General features: G+C 42.7%; 1 protein-coding gene across 5 annotated transcripts in view; it reads right to left on the reverse strand.

The window, feature by feature from the left end:
- The window catches only part of LOC110309491 (protein NDRG3), a 64,810-nt gene that overhangs the window by 15,668 nt on the left and 33,916 nt on the right, over positions 1-15,226 (reverse strand). For 4 of the 5 annotated variants that reach the window (XM_021182218.2, XM_021182192.1, XM_029473870.1 and 1 more), the window contains exons 3-8: positions 14,393-14,428; positions 7,119-7,224; positions 5,237-5,357; positions 3,002-3,064; positions 1,360-1,420; positions 958-1,044 (exon numbers count right to left, since the gene is read on the reverse strand). In XM_021182218.2, the coding sequence (XP_021037877.1) occupies positions 958-1,044; positions 1,360-1,420; positions 3,002-3,064; positions 5,237-5,357; positions 7,119-7,224; positions 14,393-14,428 (474 nt within the window). Of the gene's footprint in view, positions 1-957; positions 1,045-1,359; positions 1,421-3,001; positions 3,065-5,236; positions 5,358-7,118; positions 7,225-10,340; positions 10,491-14,392; positions 14,429-15,226 lie in introns of those variants that run through there. The other variant, XM_021182226.2, reaches the window with a different exon arrangement.

Raw genomic sequence — 15,226 nt, forward strand, 5'->3', positions numbered from 1 at the left:
TGAACGTGTTTTCCCAGGATCTCTCTTTGGCTCGGGTTTAGCATGGAGATTTTATATGTGACAGGTCACTAGCATATTTATTTTTGATAGGCCATTAGCATACTTACTTTGTTTTCTATCTGGTGGCACATATTTTAGAGACCAAAATCCTTCATTTTCCATGTGGTAAACATTAATAATCAATATGACAAGTGGAACAGTAGAAAAGAGCTGTTTCTATGTTTACTAGAGATAATGAGTCATCCATTTTATTTATTAAGCAACTAAAAATGCAAGCCAGGCTAAGAGAAGATATCTAAGCTACAAGAATTTAGCAAGAGACTAATATCTAAAATATTTTTATGTTGAATGAGGAACCCTATCAGAAGGGCAGAAGATTTTAAAAGGAATTTTGCAAGAATATTCCAAAAAAAAAAAAAAAAAAAAGGCAGTGACATCACTGCCTTTGAGGAGAAGAGAGTTCTAAGCTAGACCTTCTAAAAGGATGCTCAGGGTTGGGGTAGCATGGCAGTGAGGTGCTTGTTGAGCATGTGAAGGGGGTCCCTCTACCCCAAGGAAGAAAAGCACACAAGGACAGAAAATCCTTTGTTGCTGTTGCAATGATAAGGGGAAGAAGCCAGACACAGAAGACTACAATCTAAAATACCAGTTACATGAAGCTCCAGAACAGACGGAGCCTGTCCCTTCGTAATAGAAGTCAGAACATGGCAAGGCATGTCAGTCCGATTCTACATGCCAGCTGAGTGGCGATGACGCGTGTAAATGTTTGTAAGTTGCACACTTAAAACCTTTTGAGCGGGGCTGTTGTTAAAGCTGGATGTCAGAAATACCTACATAACATGTTCAGTTCACCATGCTCAACAAAAAAAAACTCCACATTTTGCCCTTAAACTGCGTAAAGGTAAATTTCTAAGGGACCAGAGAATGAGCAGACACACACTACCCCCCAGTACTTACTTTGGAAGCTGCCCAGTCAATCCAGCCCTTAGCACACGGGTCAATGTTAATGAGCACAAGACCTTCTACCAGCTCTGGATGGTTGAGCTGAGAGAGACAAAGACAACTGTGTGAGACGCCCACTCCCCACTTCTCCTAAAGCAGTGGATGAGGTCAGCAGCTTGGTCTATGCCTCAGTGCCTCCTGTCTGACAGAAGGGAAGACTGCAGAGAGGTGCTATGGAGCATTTACCTAGAAACCTGACTAGCACCTGGAGACCAGGCTCTCCAAATGGGATGAAGTCATCTTCCCTTGAATGGGTACTTGGGGAAGACAGGATTTTGGTTGCTTCAGCAGAGGGGGGCATGCTGCACTTGTCCAACTCGTAGGGGACTTGCTAGTGGGCAGGTACTTTGTACTTACTGCAAATCTGCTGAGAATGTAGGCTCCTGCTCCAACCCCAATACCAATGATGCTCTTCATACTGTGAATAGGACAGATAAACAACTGACAGTGTTAACTACCTATGGAAAGGATACAAGTGGATGCTTCACAACCTTTAGTGCCGCACCTATGCTAACAACGATAACACCATCTACTTTCAACTGTGCTTTTGTAGTTAAATAGAATATGCTATGTACATAGTGATGCACACATTTAATCCCAGCACTTGGGAGGTAGAGGCAGGTAAATCTCTGAGTTCCAGGCCAACCAGAGCTATAAGAGAGACTGCCTCAAAAAAAAAAGTATACATGTGTGTATACATATACTTATATATATGTGTTTATATACATGTGTGTATATGTGGTCTGTTGAGACAGTCTGTTCTTATATATCTATACACATTTATATATACACACATATATCTACAGGTATATATGTACACACACACACACACACACACACCCCTCAATCTTGGGAATCATTTTTACTACTACATCAAAATTCATCAACAAATCTTGTCAAACTACCCAGAAAAATTTCACTGTTACCTACTTTACATTTGTATATTTTCAACTTTTTTAAATAAATAAACTTTCTTTTATTTTTAAAGATGATTTTATTTGAATTTATGTATATCTGTGTGTGGCTATGTACAGGCTGAGTGCAAGGTGCCTGTGGAGTTCAATAAAGCACGCTGGACCCCCTGAGGCTGGAGCTACAGGCAGGTGTTAGTGGATGCTGGGAACCAAACTCAGGTTCTCTGGAGGAGCAGGAACCTCTGCTGAGCCCTCCCTGTCTTCAGTCCTTAAAATGTATTTAATCCGTCTCCTAACAGAATGAAGTATCACGCTATCCTCATCTTTTTCCTCAGTGACTCTGGTCATTTACCTCATCCCTGAGTTTAGCTTTTATTTCTCTATAAATGACTGCAGCAGGAATACTCCTTAAATTAAATAGTTTTACTGGGTTACATTTTATATACTTACAGTAATCATTTTAAAAGTCTAACTTGTGTTTCAGTCCAGGATTAAAATACTTCAATGTCTTTCCTTTATGCCAACAAAGAGACTGTCCACATTTATCTGATCTTTCAGACCTAAGGGATCTGGTCTATGCTTATCAGATTTTACAACATGCCTTTCTTCTACCTGATCTCATATTGGTCTTTCCTTCTACCCTAGCTCTCCATCTTAGCCTATATGGCACCCACCAGGAAAGACATTCCCTACCTAGCCTCATTTATCTATCATACAGATAAATGCTCTTTTATCTGTCATAACATCAGACTTCTTTATGCTCATGTTGCTTAATGGCAAGGATCAGTCTCAGAGAGCTGGATCCATGCTCTCTTGCTGAGATACACACCACAGGCACACTTTGCTTACAGCATTTATTGTGACTGTCAACTACACCCATCTCCCAACTAAGCACAATGAACATAGTGACTCTTCTGTTTGCACATCACTGTGTTTAGGGACAATAAAGACAACAGAGTCAAAACAGTAAGGTGACAGAGTGGGCACGGATCTCAGTGAAGGAATATCCATTTATCTGAGTGAAAGCCTGGCTTTCATTTGTAGCAATGAGGGGAAGACGGGGAAGACTACAAAAATCTACTCACCTTAAGTGTGTAAGAACAGGAGGCAGCATCTCAGCCAGCTCATCCATGGTGGGGTACTGATACCTGAAACCCAGAAAAATCGCTCCTGAATCGGAAAGCACCCACAGTGCCCAGACACTAGGAGACCTTGACCAGTCCAGGAGGCTTAGAGAAACACAGATTTATTTTATTTTACCTATTTATTTTACCAAAGGCTCAAAGGATGTGATGTAGTGCCTAGAAACAAGTGTGGCATGCTCCATAATCCTCCATGACTGCCATGTGAGGAAGAAATAAAACATTCACACTCCGTGTACCAGAGCAGGCTACAGGAAAAGAACTGGTTAAAGGGCCCACTATGTGCTACTTCCACACCCTTAACATTCACTTCCAGACTCAGGATTGTCCAGCAGTCTGCCAGTCATATTTAGGCAGTTAACTGTAACAAGGAAACAACGCTTTCCTGGGCCTATGCATCACTGTAAGACTCAGGATCCTCAGAATAAATGCCCATTTATTTCACTTAGGCCTAATATGTTTATTCTATGAACTACTTATTTATAATATGAACTGATTCTAAAATGGTCAGGCAAGCCCAGAACTGACCCAGAGATGGGAAATTAAGGACAAAGTCACAGATGACAGATCAGAAAGAGAGAGGGTATTTTACAACGGGACTCTGTGTGTGTGTGTGTGTGTGTGTGTGTTAAACAGTCTCCCTTGATTGGTGGCCTCTGCTCCGCAGCCCCCAGGGACATCTGCTGCACTGTAAGGAGTGGAGTGGCCTCACACCATTACGCACAAGTGAGAAAACAGTCTTGATGGACAGCACCTGACAAATGACAACTGTATCTGAGGCACAACAGCGTGAACAGAGACAACTAGGATTCTGTGTGACAAGATGTCTTGGGCTATTTCCCTGCACAGTGACTAAGAATCCCACAGGCCTGTTGGATCGAGTGAGCTAACACACAAAGCATTGAATAGTGTGTGGCAGGGCCTGGGTCCCGTGCAGGTGCAGACTCTCCCTTGTCTGGATGCTCATTCTACTGGTTCCCTCCTCCCCAAAAGCTCTCATTGGCACCCTGGGGACACTTGGGAGCCTGTGACTGGCAGGCAGAGCAAGTTTAAGATGATGTTGAATGTCAAGGTCAGTCAGGTGGTGCCCTTGCCCATCAATGTGGCTTCAGAACAAATGGTTCCCCAGGCGTCCAAAATCCATCCCTAGGGGGAACTCAGATGGGAAGGCCCTCCCAGAGCAGGGTCAAAGGAGTCTGGGCTCAGCCTATGTATTTGGTGATTTAGGAAGAGACATAAAATGAGAAAAAGAATGAGTCAGGGGACAGAAGAGGGAGAAGTGGGTGGTCTAGACACATGACATGTACCTACAAGGACACAGGTCCTGGCCATGAAGAGGCTTCCTGGGTATGTGAAAACACCCAGGAGCCATCAACACACAAGCTTCTGAGACCAAGGGCACAAAGACAGGCAAGCACCACCACCCGTGGGTGTGAAGCCATGGCAGGGAGGGGAATGAAGCCTACAGCTTCTTACAGCCCATTTGAAGTGGAAACTTCTGGTTTGTTTGGAAAGTCAGTTATGTCAAATGATGTTTGTCTGGGGCATACAGGTTAAAGGATGTCTTGCTAAAGCAGACACAGGAAAGAATATTTTCCTGAAGTAGACACAGGTGAAAGGATGTTTTGATATATAGCAAACATGTGGAAGGACCTATGATGAAGAAATATAAACACGACCCCACAAGCATTGAGTATTGGTTTGCACCGCCTAAATATTCTTTGCTAACAACACACATGTATTGGTTTGCCATACTAGCCTTGTTGAGCTCCACTAGTGGTGACCCCAGAAAGAAACATGGCCAAGCTAATGAGGTTCCCTCTGGCAGCTTGCAGCTTCAGTGGCCTTGCCTCAGGCAGGTTGGTGAGCCTTTCGTTTTCTTCAGGATTGATCTGCAGCTGCTGGTTTATGCCTGGTCTATGCCTGCCTAGAGAACCTGTCTGCAGCTGCTAAGTCTTATTTGATGTTTGCTATGGGACTGAACTGCTGCCCAAGAAGATTGCTGACCAGGTCCACTTCCCCCGTATCCTAATAACGTTTCTCTTTCACTACCACTACCTTCTAGCAGAGAAGAGGTTGAACCTTTATTAAAAGTAGGTTGCACAAAATTCGTGCCTACACCACTATTGTTCTTTAGCCTGCGTGGCCCCCACAGAGCTTCCCTGTGGCCTTACTTACCCTGTGGGGAAGGAGGGTGCTGCTTCTTGTTGGCCCGGAGCATCCACGTGACAGACAGCAAAGTGCTGGGTGATCTCTTGCATATCCTCAAAGTTGAAGAACGTGTTGAAGCAGGATTTATCTATGAGATAAGGATGCCAGTGGGTCAAGTTCCCCAGCTGTCCCTGCTTCCCCTGAGCCCTGCAAAGCTGACCAGGGTTCTCTCAGTCCCTTCTCCTCCACAGTCCACTCCAGTGAGGGTCTTCACATAGCCTGTGCCTCAAGCTGCCCAAGGAGGACTCCATAGGAGGCACCTCACTGACTGGAGGACAACTGGTTCTCAATTCTGTGAGATGGGTTCAGAGCAGAAAGCATCTTGTGGATTTCTGCTGGGTTTCCTGGTGGTGCACAAAATAATCTTCTACCCACAATGCTGTCTGCTATGCACCTTGTCCCCTACCTGATGAGGAAGGACACTGACCTTCCTGGCCCTGGCTAGGCTTATCTTCAGCTGCTGACATCCACCACATGTGGCTTTCTATGGTCAGAGCTGCTGTGTACATGGAGGAGATGCTGCCTTGTTGTTTACCCTCTTAGCATAGGGCCTTCCTCACTTCTCAGCCCTGGGCTGTCAACTGAACACTCTAAAAGCCAGGGTAGCACGAAGGAGACATGTTGGCAGAGTCTGTGTACCTGTAGTCAGAACCTACACTGGGGATATTCCAAATGCTGGCTTTACACTCTCCCTGGCTTAGAGGCTAATCTCACTCCAAATGTTTTTCTGCAATGCTTTTTAATAGAAGTGTAAAAGATTTTTTTTTTTCTTTTGGAAAATCTGAATACAAATAATGAGAAATCTTCTGGTGGAAATAAGATTTGAGTAAGAAATTCATTTGTAGCTCACATACACCTAATATAGATTGCCTCATGATTATTGTATGCAAGATTTTTAGTGCACCTGTGTGTTGCGTGTGACTTGTTACATGAAATCAGGCACGGACATTTCTACTTGCAACATCACAGCAGAACTGAAACAGCGTTGGATTTTGTAGTATTGTTGCATTTGCGTTTGGATGATAGGGATGCTAAAACTATACGAAGATGAAGCACCTATTTATAGAATCTGGTGATAGGCTGCATGCAGAAAGAAAACTGTTAGTAATTCAGTGAGTTTCTTACAACAAAATTTTCTACCCTCAAACATATAAATAAAACCAAACAACAACAACAAAAATCATTGCTGAGGCTGTGTAGCTCAGTAGTAGAGCACTTCCTTCGCCTGAGTGTGGCCCAGCATCCCTACCAGGACCACCACAACAAAACCAGGAAACGACTTGGCTCCACTTTCTTAATAGCTGACAGATTTATCTTTCACCCTTAAGCAGACATAGTAGAATGGTATTTATTTATAGGTATTAAATGGTATTTAATTTATAGAATCTGGTGATTCTATATTATTTATTTATAGGTATTTATTTATAGGTATTAATACATAGGCCTAAAATTCCCCAAACACACTGCCCTACATACTACCTTAGAATATTAACCCTGCATGTAACAATAGAGATGGAGTGTTAAGAAAGAAGACTATCTCTGCTCTATTAAAATACCATTGTTTGGGTTTGGAGAGATGGCTTGATGGTTAAGAGCATTTGCTGATCTTACTGAAGACCAGGGTTTAGTTCGTAGCACCCACATGGTGGCTCAGAACCATCTGTAACTGAAGTTCCAGGTGATCTGATGCCCCTTTCTGACATCCACAGGCATCAAGCACACACATCGTACACATACATACATGTAGTACAAGCACGCAAAAACATAAAGTTTGTTTTAAATGAAATACTGTTTCCTTAATATATAAAGATTATGCATTATGATAAAATGCTGTAAATCAAATACATACGGTTGAGCCCAATGTCATGGTATGTCAGGATAACAGGTCTGTTTCCTTTTGGTAAGCCTCTTATGGTGACGTGGACCATACCATGCGGTGTTTCAATGTCATGTTCCTGCAGTAAGACAATGTAAAAAAAACCTCAGGCAGGCTTAATGAACTATAAATCCACCAGAAAGATGCAGTGCTATTGACACTATTTGAGCATTCTAATTCTACTAACCAAATTGATAAATAAATACACAGAAGAAAATCCCTTGTTGTCCTCAAAACTTAGTTTCAGGAGTCTAGGAAATCAAAAAATTTTTGATAATAAATTTGTAATTGGGTATGAAAAGGAGATCACCAAGCTGGATAAAGAGCCAGGAAATATTTTGGGAAAGAACACATAGGGAAACTTTACATGTGAAACTGTTCCTCCATACACAGGCCAGAAGCTTCAAAGACCTTGATAATTTTGGTAATACTGAAAGGCATATTGGTGTAGAATCTCTCTCCTTTCTTGCCTGTGTCTCACACCATCTGTCCCTTACAGGAGCAATCCTTGGCTGTCACAGTCATAGAATACATTCATAGAATAAACCCTTTGGGCCACGCTTCCTAGAGGCAGGAAGGTATCTGGTCGTGTGGCCTCAGCATCTCTCTAGGAATTGTGTTTGAGACTGAGAGATCACATCTGTGCCTTGGGGCTTCTCCTGAAACTGGAGTAACCCTGGCAGCTCTAACTCCTGGTCCTCGGTGTGTGTGCTCTCAAGTCCCGAGACATCCCGGGCTGCTCCCGGTTTAAGGGTGCACACAGCCCATGAGACATGAACTGAAGCAAGGTTAAGTTGGGAAGCAGTCAGAGTAGAGCTCAGCTCAGAGAACTGAGTAAAAGCCAGAAAGGTTTGCAACTGGTAGTGTTGGAGATTTATTCTAGTCCTCTCCAACTTATATGGTGCTAAAAAAAAAAAAAAATCGCATCTATCCTCATGGATTTCTTAAGTCGCCATCTGTCTCAAAGTTTCACATGGATAAGAAAGGCTTAATTGTGCCAATTGGAATCTCAACAAATGCAATGGGCTTCCAGTATAATTTTCTTAATAGTGATCCTCATTATAACTTTGGTTTCCCTTATGTGGAAAAGACAATTTCTGCTTAATAGGACGTCGGTATATCTCAAATCCTAGGCTCCAGGCCAGAGCAGAGAGAGAGCTTTACTGATTCACGGTACACATGCTTCTCTATTTAATATTCTTGGTTACTGATTTTGCCTATCAAAGCCCACTAAGTGGCTTAAATAAAGGAAGGCAAAACGTAGACTAGACTCGGGTATTAGGAACTGTTTATGAGATGAAGCACAGGGTTTGGATAGAAAGAATATATAGGAGTAAATCCATCAGTGCATGGGCATGTAGAGCCTTGCTAGACTCACTGAGGTGATCTGCACGTGTGTGTGGCTGTGTGCGACGCACACATGCACACCAAGTTAATAATTTACTAAATACCGACCGACCGAGTGAACCTGACTATATGCTTCTCTGACCTGAGCTCTCTGAGGCTAACAGAGCAGGCCAGAGAGATGTGATTTCTGCCTTAGAAATACTGTATTTGTATCAGAGCACCAACCAGTGGGATAAAAACTCAACTAACACATAATAACAACTTATGACAAACACAGTACTGTCCTAAAAAAATTAAGAAAACCATCAGGAAAGTACAAACGGAATCACACAAAATGCAATTTGATACAACAAGAATGTAGAAAAGAACACACACACACATATCCTCTTGGCAGACCTGTTATCTGGAACAACTGCTCTGGAGGAGAGTCTGGAAATTTCTACATTAAGAAGGGCCTCCCTGGGGTTGGGAACTTAGCTCAGTGGTAGAGCACTTGTCTAGCAAGCGCAAAGCCCCGTGTTTGGTCCTCAGCTCTGAAGGAAAAAACAAAAAAAGAAGGGCCTACCTACTGTACCTTGGAAGGTGTGTATGTGTTTCAAAAATGTATTTCATATGTGTCCCTGGTCACAATATTTCCTTTTAGGTGTACCTAAAGAAACTCTCAAACATGGATATACACACACACACACACACACACACACACACACATACACACACACACACACAAAATGATCAGTCATGTTTATTTTTTTTAAACCCAGAACCCATAGATAGGGAAATGAATAAATGAATTATGATTTATATAATGAAATGAAAATAAGTAAACTAATAGTACAAGCATTAACTACAAAAAAGTCTTAAAAATGCAGTGCTCAGACAGAACAGATGCAGAAGACGGTGTGTACAATAAATCAGCGATACTAACAGTCCACAGTACACCACAAATTGTATGTGCTTATGACAGGAAGAAAAGCGGCGCCTCCCAACCCTAGGGTTCTGTTTCCTTGAGGAACAGAATGGATTCTGAAACAGAACTCAAGGGGACCAGTATCTCATCTCTATATTCGGTTTATTGAGAGAAAAATATAAGACTGAATAAGAATACTGGGAGGGAAGAATAAGTCTTCTTATTTGGTTGACATCATAGTTTAAAAGTAAGGTCCCTTAAATCTGTCACTATGACTGTCTATTAGTAGACCTTTCCTTCTGCCTCACTCAAACCTTTAATAAAATCTGAGTAAAAAGTCCACTTGGGCCTCAGATAAGCCACTGCATGAGACACAAGAAAACACTCGATTATAACGTGGCCTCAACACAGAAGTCTCCCAATCCGTAGCCAGGCAGTCAGCAGTAGTGTGTGTAAAGGGATGGCCAATGAGCTGAGAAAGGACGATAGAACAATGATAAAAATGGAGCTGTCCCTAGGCATGGTGGTGCATGTCTTTAATCCCAGGACTTGGGATGCAGGGGCACATGAATCTCTGTGAGTTCAAGGCCAGACTGATCTACAAACGAGTCTAGGACAGCCAGTGTTACAAAGAAGAAACCCTGTCCTGAAAAACATGAAAGAAAAAATGGAGGTGCCCAAGATGAAATTTTAAAAACCCTTTAAAGTAGGTAGGGAACTGGGGCAAAGTAACTGCTTTGTCATCATTCACAATGTGCATAAAATTCAGAGTCAAAATAGGGCCCTCAACAAAATCTCGTCCTTTCCAGGGAGAGCTCAGTCCCTACCTCCCCCATAATGTGCTCTGTGTTGTTACTGTTTTGGAGTTCCTCTTCCTTTGGAAAGAATGTGACTGTAAACAGCCTGAGAGGAAAAGCAAGAGAAAGATGGAAGGCACTAACCTCCATGGGGATTTGTGAATAAATCTCCATTGCAAACTAGGGGGAGAGGCGCAGAGACACCACGATGGAATGATTTTTCGATTCTGTCGCCTTCCTGCTCCAGTCAACCCTCATCTGTCTCACTGGCTCTTTCTTTCTCTAGGGACTGCCACACCAGCATTCTAGAATGTGACCCACAATGGCACCCTGTGCTCAGAGGGCAGAACTCAGAGTGACTTCTCACAGGCTCTGGTGTCATCTCTGCGGTTGTTTATGTTAGAAACACACTGCATAACACTCCAGGCTTATGAAACAACCTAAGCTCATACAGCTCGCTGACATCTCCATCTATCCTGACTGCCGAGCCCTGTCAACCAAAGATGGCATCATAATCAGGGAGCTCTTAATAATCTGAGTTAGGATGGTACTGATTTGGATAATCAGCAGCTTTGGACTTTCTCATGTCCTTTCCCTTTACCTAAATGTGCTGTCACCGTATCACTGGCCCTTTGTCTCTGAGACCAGTTAATTATCATCATTTAATGCCTGCCACTATTTCTTCTCCATTCTAGCAACTTTTTTGTTGTTGGTGGTGGTGTTTTGGTTTGGTTTTTTTTTTTTGAGACAGGGTTTCTCTGTGTAGCCCTGGCTGTCCTGGAACTCACTCTGTAGACCAGGCTGGCCTCGAACTCAGAAATCTGCCTGCCTCTGCCTCCCGAGTGCAGTTTTTATTTTAACACTGAGAACCCACGTATCCAAAACTAGTGACAAACACTTGACAGTCACAAGTACCTTCCATCATTTTATTTCTATCTGACCTAAACTAGAGTTGTACCTCACAATGCCAGAAGATAATGAGGCTTCACTCAAAGTATCGACACTTTCGGGTAGGCTCTCTTTTTTTTAATAACGCAAGGTGAATTATTTTTAGCAGCACTAGAAGGAAAGAAATCAAAACCACTGTACATCTACACTGGTGAAAATTAGGTTTAATCTGATACATTCCAAAAGAAAATATGTCATATGAAGGTTCCAAAGACAGGCACACCTTAGTATAATAGCACGAGACTTCATAATAGAAAGAAAAGCTGGAATAGAGTTTTTTGTTGTTGACATTCAGGGCTGGGGAGAGCTCTCACTGTATGACATCATAGCTCCGATTTATAACAACAACAACAATAGTAGTTGTTGTTGTTATTGTTGGATGTGTGCATTCCACCGTGTACGTGTGGAAATCAAAGGACAGACACTAAGGAGTTGATTCGCTCCTTCCACCTTGCTGAAGCATGTTTTTTCTTGTTTTTGCCATACTGTATACTCTAGGCTAACTAGACTGTGGGCTTTCAGGAGAGACTCCCATCTCTGCCTCCTATCTCACTATAGGAGTGATGGGATTATAGACACATACCACTGCATCTAGGCTTTCTAAAACTTCTATTATATCTATTTATTTACTGCAGTGCAATGGATATGCCATAGAAGTTAGAAGACAACCTGTGAGAGTTTGGTCTCTCCTGCTCTCTTGTGAGTTCTGGGAATCAAACTCAGGTTGTCAGCTTTGGCAGCAAGCACCTTTATCTGCTAAGCTGACTGCTTATGGTTTTTTTTTTTTTTAATTAGGTATTTATTTCATTTACATTTCCAATGCTATCCCAAAAGTCCCCCCCACGCACCCACTCCCCCTTCTTAGCCCTGGCGTTCCCCTGTACTGAGGCATATAAAGTTTGCATGACCAATGGGCCTCTCTTTCCACTAATGGCCAACTAGGCCATCTTCTGATACATATGCAGCTAGAGACACGGGCTCTGGGGGGTACTGGTTAATTCATATTGTTGTTCCACCTATAGGGTTGCAGAAACCTTTAGCTCCTTGGTTACTTTCTCTAGCTCCTCCATTGGAGGCCCCTTTTTTTTTTTTTTCTTTTTAAATTTATATGAGCACATTGTAGCTGTCTTTAGACTTACCAGAAGAGGGCAGATCTCATTACAGATGACTGTGAACTACCATGTGTTTGCTGGCTTAACCGCTGAGCCATCTCTCTAGTCCCTCCATGTGGCTTTTTTAAAAAAGAGGCTTTTTGAGATTGAACTCAGGTTATCAGGCTTATGCAGTCAGCTTTTACCCACTGAAACCTCCCATTGGTCCCTTGCTCGAGTATTACTGTGAGTACCTTGCACTCCTGTGCGTACACCACAGCATGCATGTGAAGGTCAGAGGACAGATTTATGGAGTTGGTCTTTTCCTGTATCTTATGCAGGTTCCAGGGACTGAACTTGGATTATAAGGCTTACATTGTAAGTCACTTTATCCACTGGGCCATTTTACTGGCCCTTATTAGACTAATTTTAAGCCTTAATATTAAATTTAATTTCACTTAAGTCTATACTTATACTTAGATATGAAAAAAGGATACTTGCCTAGCATGAGCAAGGCCCTGGACACACACACAAGCAAGCAAGCACACATGCACACACACTCACACAGTAAAGCAGAAAAAACAGATGGTTTGAATTTACTAACGTCTTGGAAGCTGACGAAAGCAAGTGCTTTCAGAGAGGAGTGCATGTATCCTATTTCTAACACGCCTTCCAATGAGTCCTCCTGTCGCTCTATCTCAATGATCTCCTTCTTGGTAGATTATGTCAAAAACAATCAACTCCAACTGATCCTACTAGGACCCAAACCATAGCTAACACCAGATTAAATTAAAAACAACTAAACTCAATCTTGACTGCCCCACTGTCACAGAGTATCAACTGTTCTAAAGACTTTAAATCTGAGTGAATGACTGCCAAGCACAGTGGGCCGATTCTGTCATAAATAACCAGCTGGAACTGGGACTCAAGGACAACACCGCCAGCCTGCTCATGCATAGCAAGCCTCATCTAACCTGCCAACTAACCTCAGCTTTCAGGACAAGTGGATTACTGAAATGCTAGTTCTAGATTTATCCAGGAAGAAATAAGTAATGGATTCAGGAGGAGTCAGTTTCTCTGTCCCAATCTTTTAGTGTCCTCACTCAGATATTAAGAACAATGAAAACCTACAATGTTGCTTTGCTTCTCTAAAACATACATTTCAAAGATCACACCCAAAAGATAATCTATCATAGGGGACCAATAATTGTGATGGAACTGGATTGCCAATAAAAAAGCGTTTTTTGTTTTGTTTTGTTTTAATTTCTCTACACAAAGATTGAATAGGCTGGATTTGCCCTTGATGCTAACACTATAAAGACTGTACTTAACATGAAGTGCATAACTGGAAGCAATTGTTTCCTGATGGACATGCAAAAAGGCTGAACACTGGCGACAAGGTGTACAGTTTGAAGAGCTGTCTGTCCTTCCTGCCAGTACCCTTTAAGTCAACTTCATGTTGTAGCTATGGCATCCATCCCAGAGTGAGAGAGTCAGGCTGTGGAGGCTTGTAAGGCTCCCTATATATCTGTGTGTTCCTTTCTTAGATTTCTTCCAGGGCTAGTTAGCAGATAAAGTAGGTGGGTGGAGAATGGCTGGCTCATTTTACTGATTTTCTAATTGGCAACACTAGATTATAAAGAACAGTACCATGTGGGAAAATACTGAGCCAGGATAAAATTTGCATTTCCAAACATAAAGCCAAGAAAAATCTTCATTTTGTATTAATAATAATTTAATCTTTGGTTTTAGGAAACAATTTTGCTTTTAAGATGTCTCTTCTGTAAACTTCCGGCCATTTGTTTCACCTGAGTCTAGTGACAGCCTTCATTTGTCCACGGTGACAAATGAGGTCTCTGCTATCATCCAAGGAACAGAGATCTCAATCACAAAGACACAGCTCAACTCAGTAAACTACAGTCCTTAGACAGGTTCCTAGAAGACGCCTGTAAGCCCAGAACTCAGGAGGTTGAAGCAGGAGGCACTGTCATGAGTCCAAGGTCAGCCTGGTCTACAGTCCCTGCTTGAACAAAACAAAACAAAACAAAATACAAACAGCAGCAATACAAGATCCACTTCTCTACGACCAGCAGCACAGGGAGGGAGGCACTGTAGGGATCCTGTACAGAGCTTCTCTGGTGCTTGTACAGTCCTTACCTGACAGTCAAAGTCCTGGAAGTTTCGTGTGCCATTCTGTCAATAGAAGGCAGAAAACACAGTCAGTTTTCCCAAATGTGCAGTAAGCTTAGTTCACAGTGAAAGCAGTGCACGTGTAGCCTCCTGGTTGTTACAAACTACAATGATTCGCACTGAAAGGCTTGGCGAGGGAGTGGGGGTTTGATATGCTTCTGCAGGCTATATCTTCAGAGGTGAGAGTAACATGAGATAAAGTCTCGTTACCCAGCAAATCTTGTTGTGCCATGCCTTCTGTGGAAAGAAAGCACTAGCGTGTAGGCACACAGTGAAACATGAACCTAAACATGAGCTCTAAAGCTCACCCTCAACACACAGGAGAAGCAGAAACCTGGAAGGGGAGATATTGGAGGCCACCCTGAGGGGGATGGAGGACAGAAAAATGGTTTCCAGATCCACAAATTAAAGAAACTAAGAAGACAAGCCAGGAAATGAAAACTTCAAATCTAAGTTTTGTTAGATTTCTTAAGAAAAGCAATGTTGGGGGGGGGGGGATGGCTTCCCAGTTAAGAGTGAACACTGTGCCGGGCATATCTTTAACCCCAGTCCTTGAGGCAGAGGCAGGTGGATCTCTTAGTTTGAGGCCAGCCTGGTCTACAGAGTGAGTTCCGGGACAGGGAGGGGTAGAGAGAGAAACCCTGTCTCAAAAACAAAAGAGTGCACACTGCTCTTGCTGAGGACATGAGTTCAGTTCTGTCACTCATGTGGGGCAGCTCACAACTACTTGTAACTCCTGTTCCAGGGAATCTAAAACCTTTGGCTCCTGCAGGCACCACACACACACACACACACACACAC

The sequence above is a fragment of the Mus caroli genome, chromosome 2, assembly GCF_900094665.2.
Source record: "Mus caroli chromosome 2, CAROLI_EIJ_v1.1, whole genome shotgun sequence".
Taxonomy (NCBI): domain Eukaryota; kingdom Metazoa; phylum Chordata; class Mammalia; order Rodentia; family Muridae; genus Mus; species Mus caroli.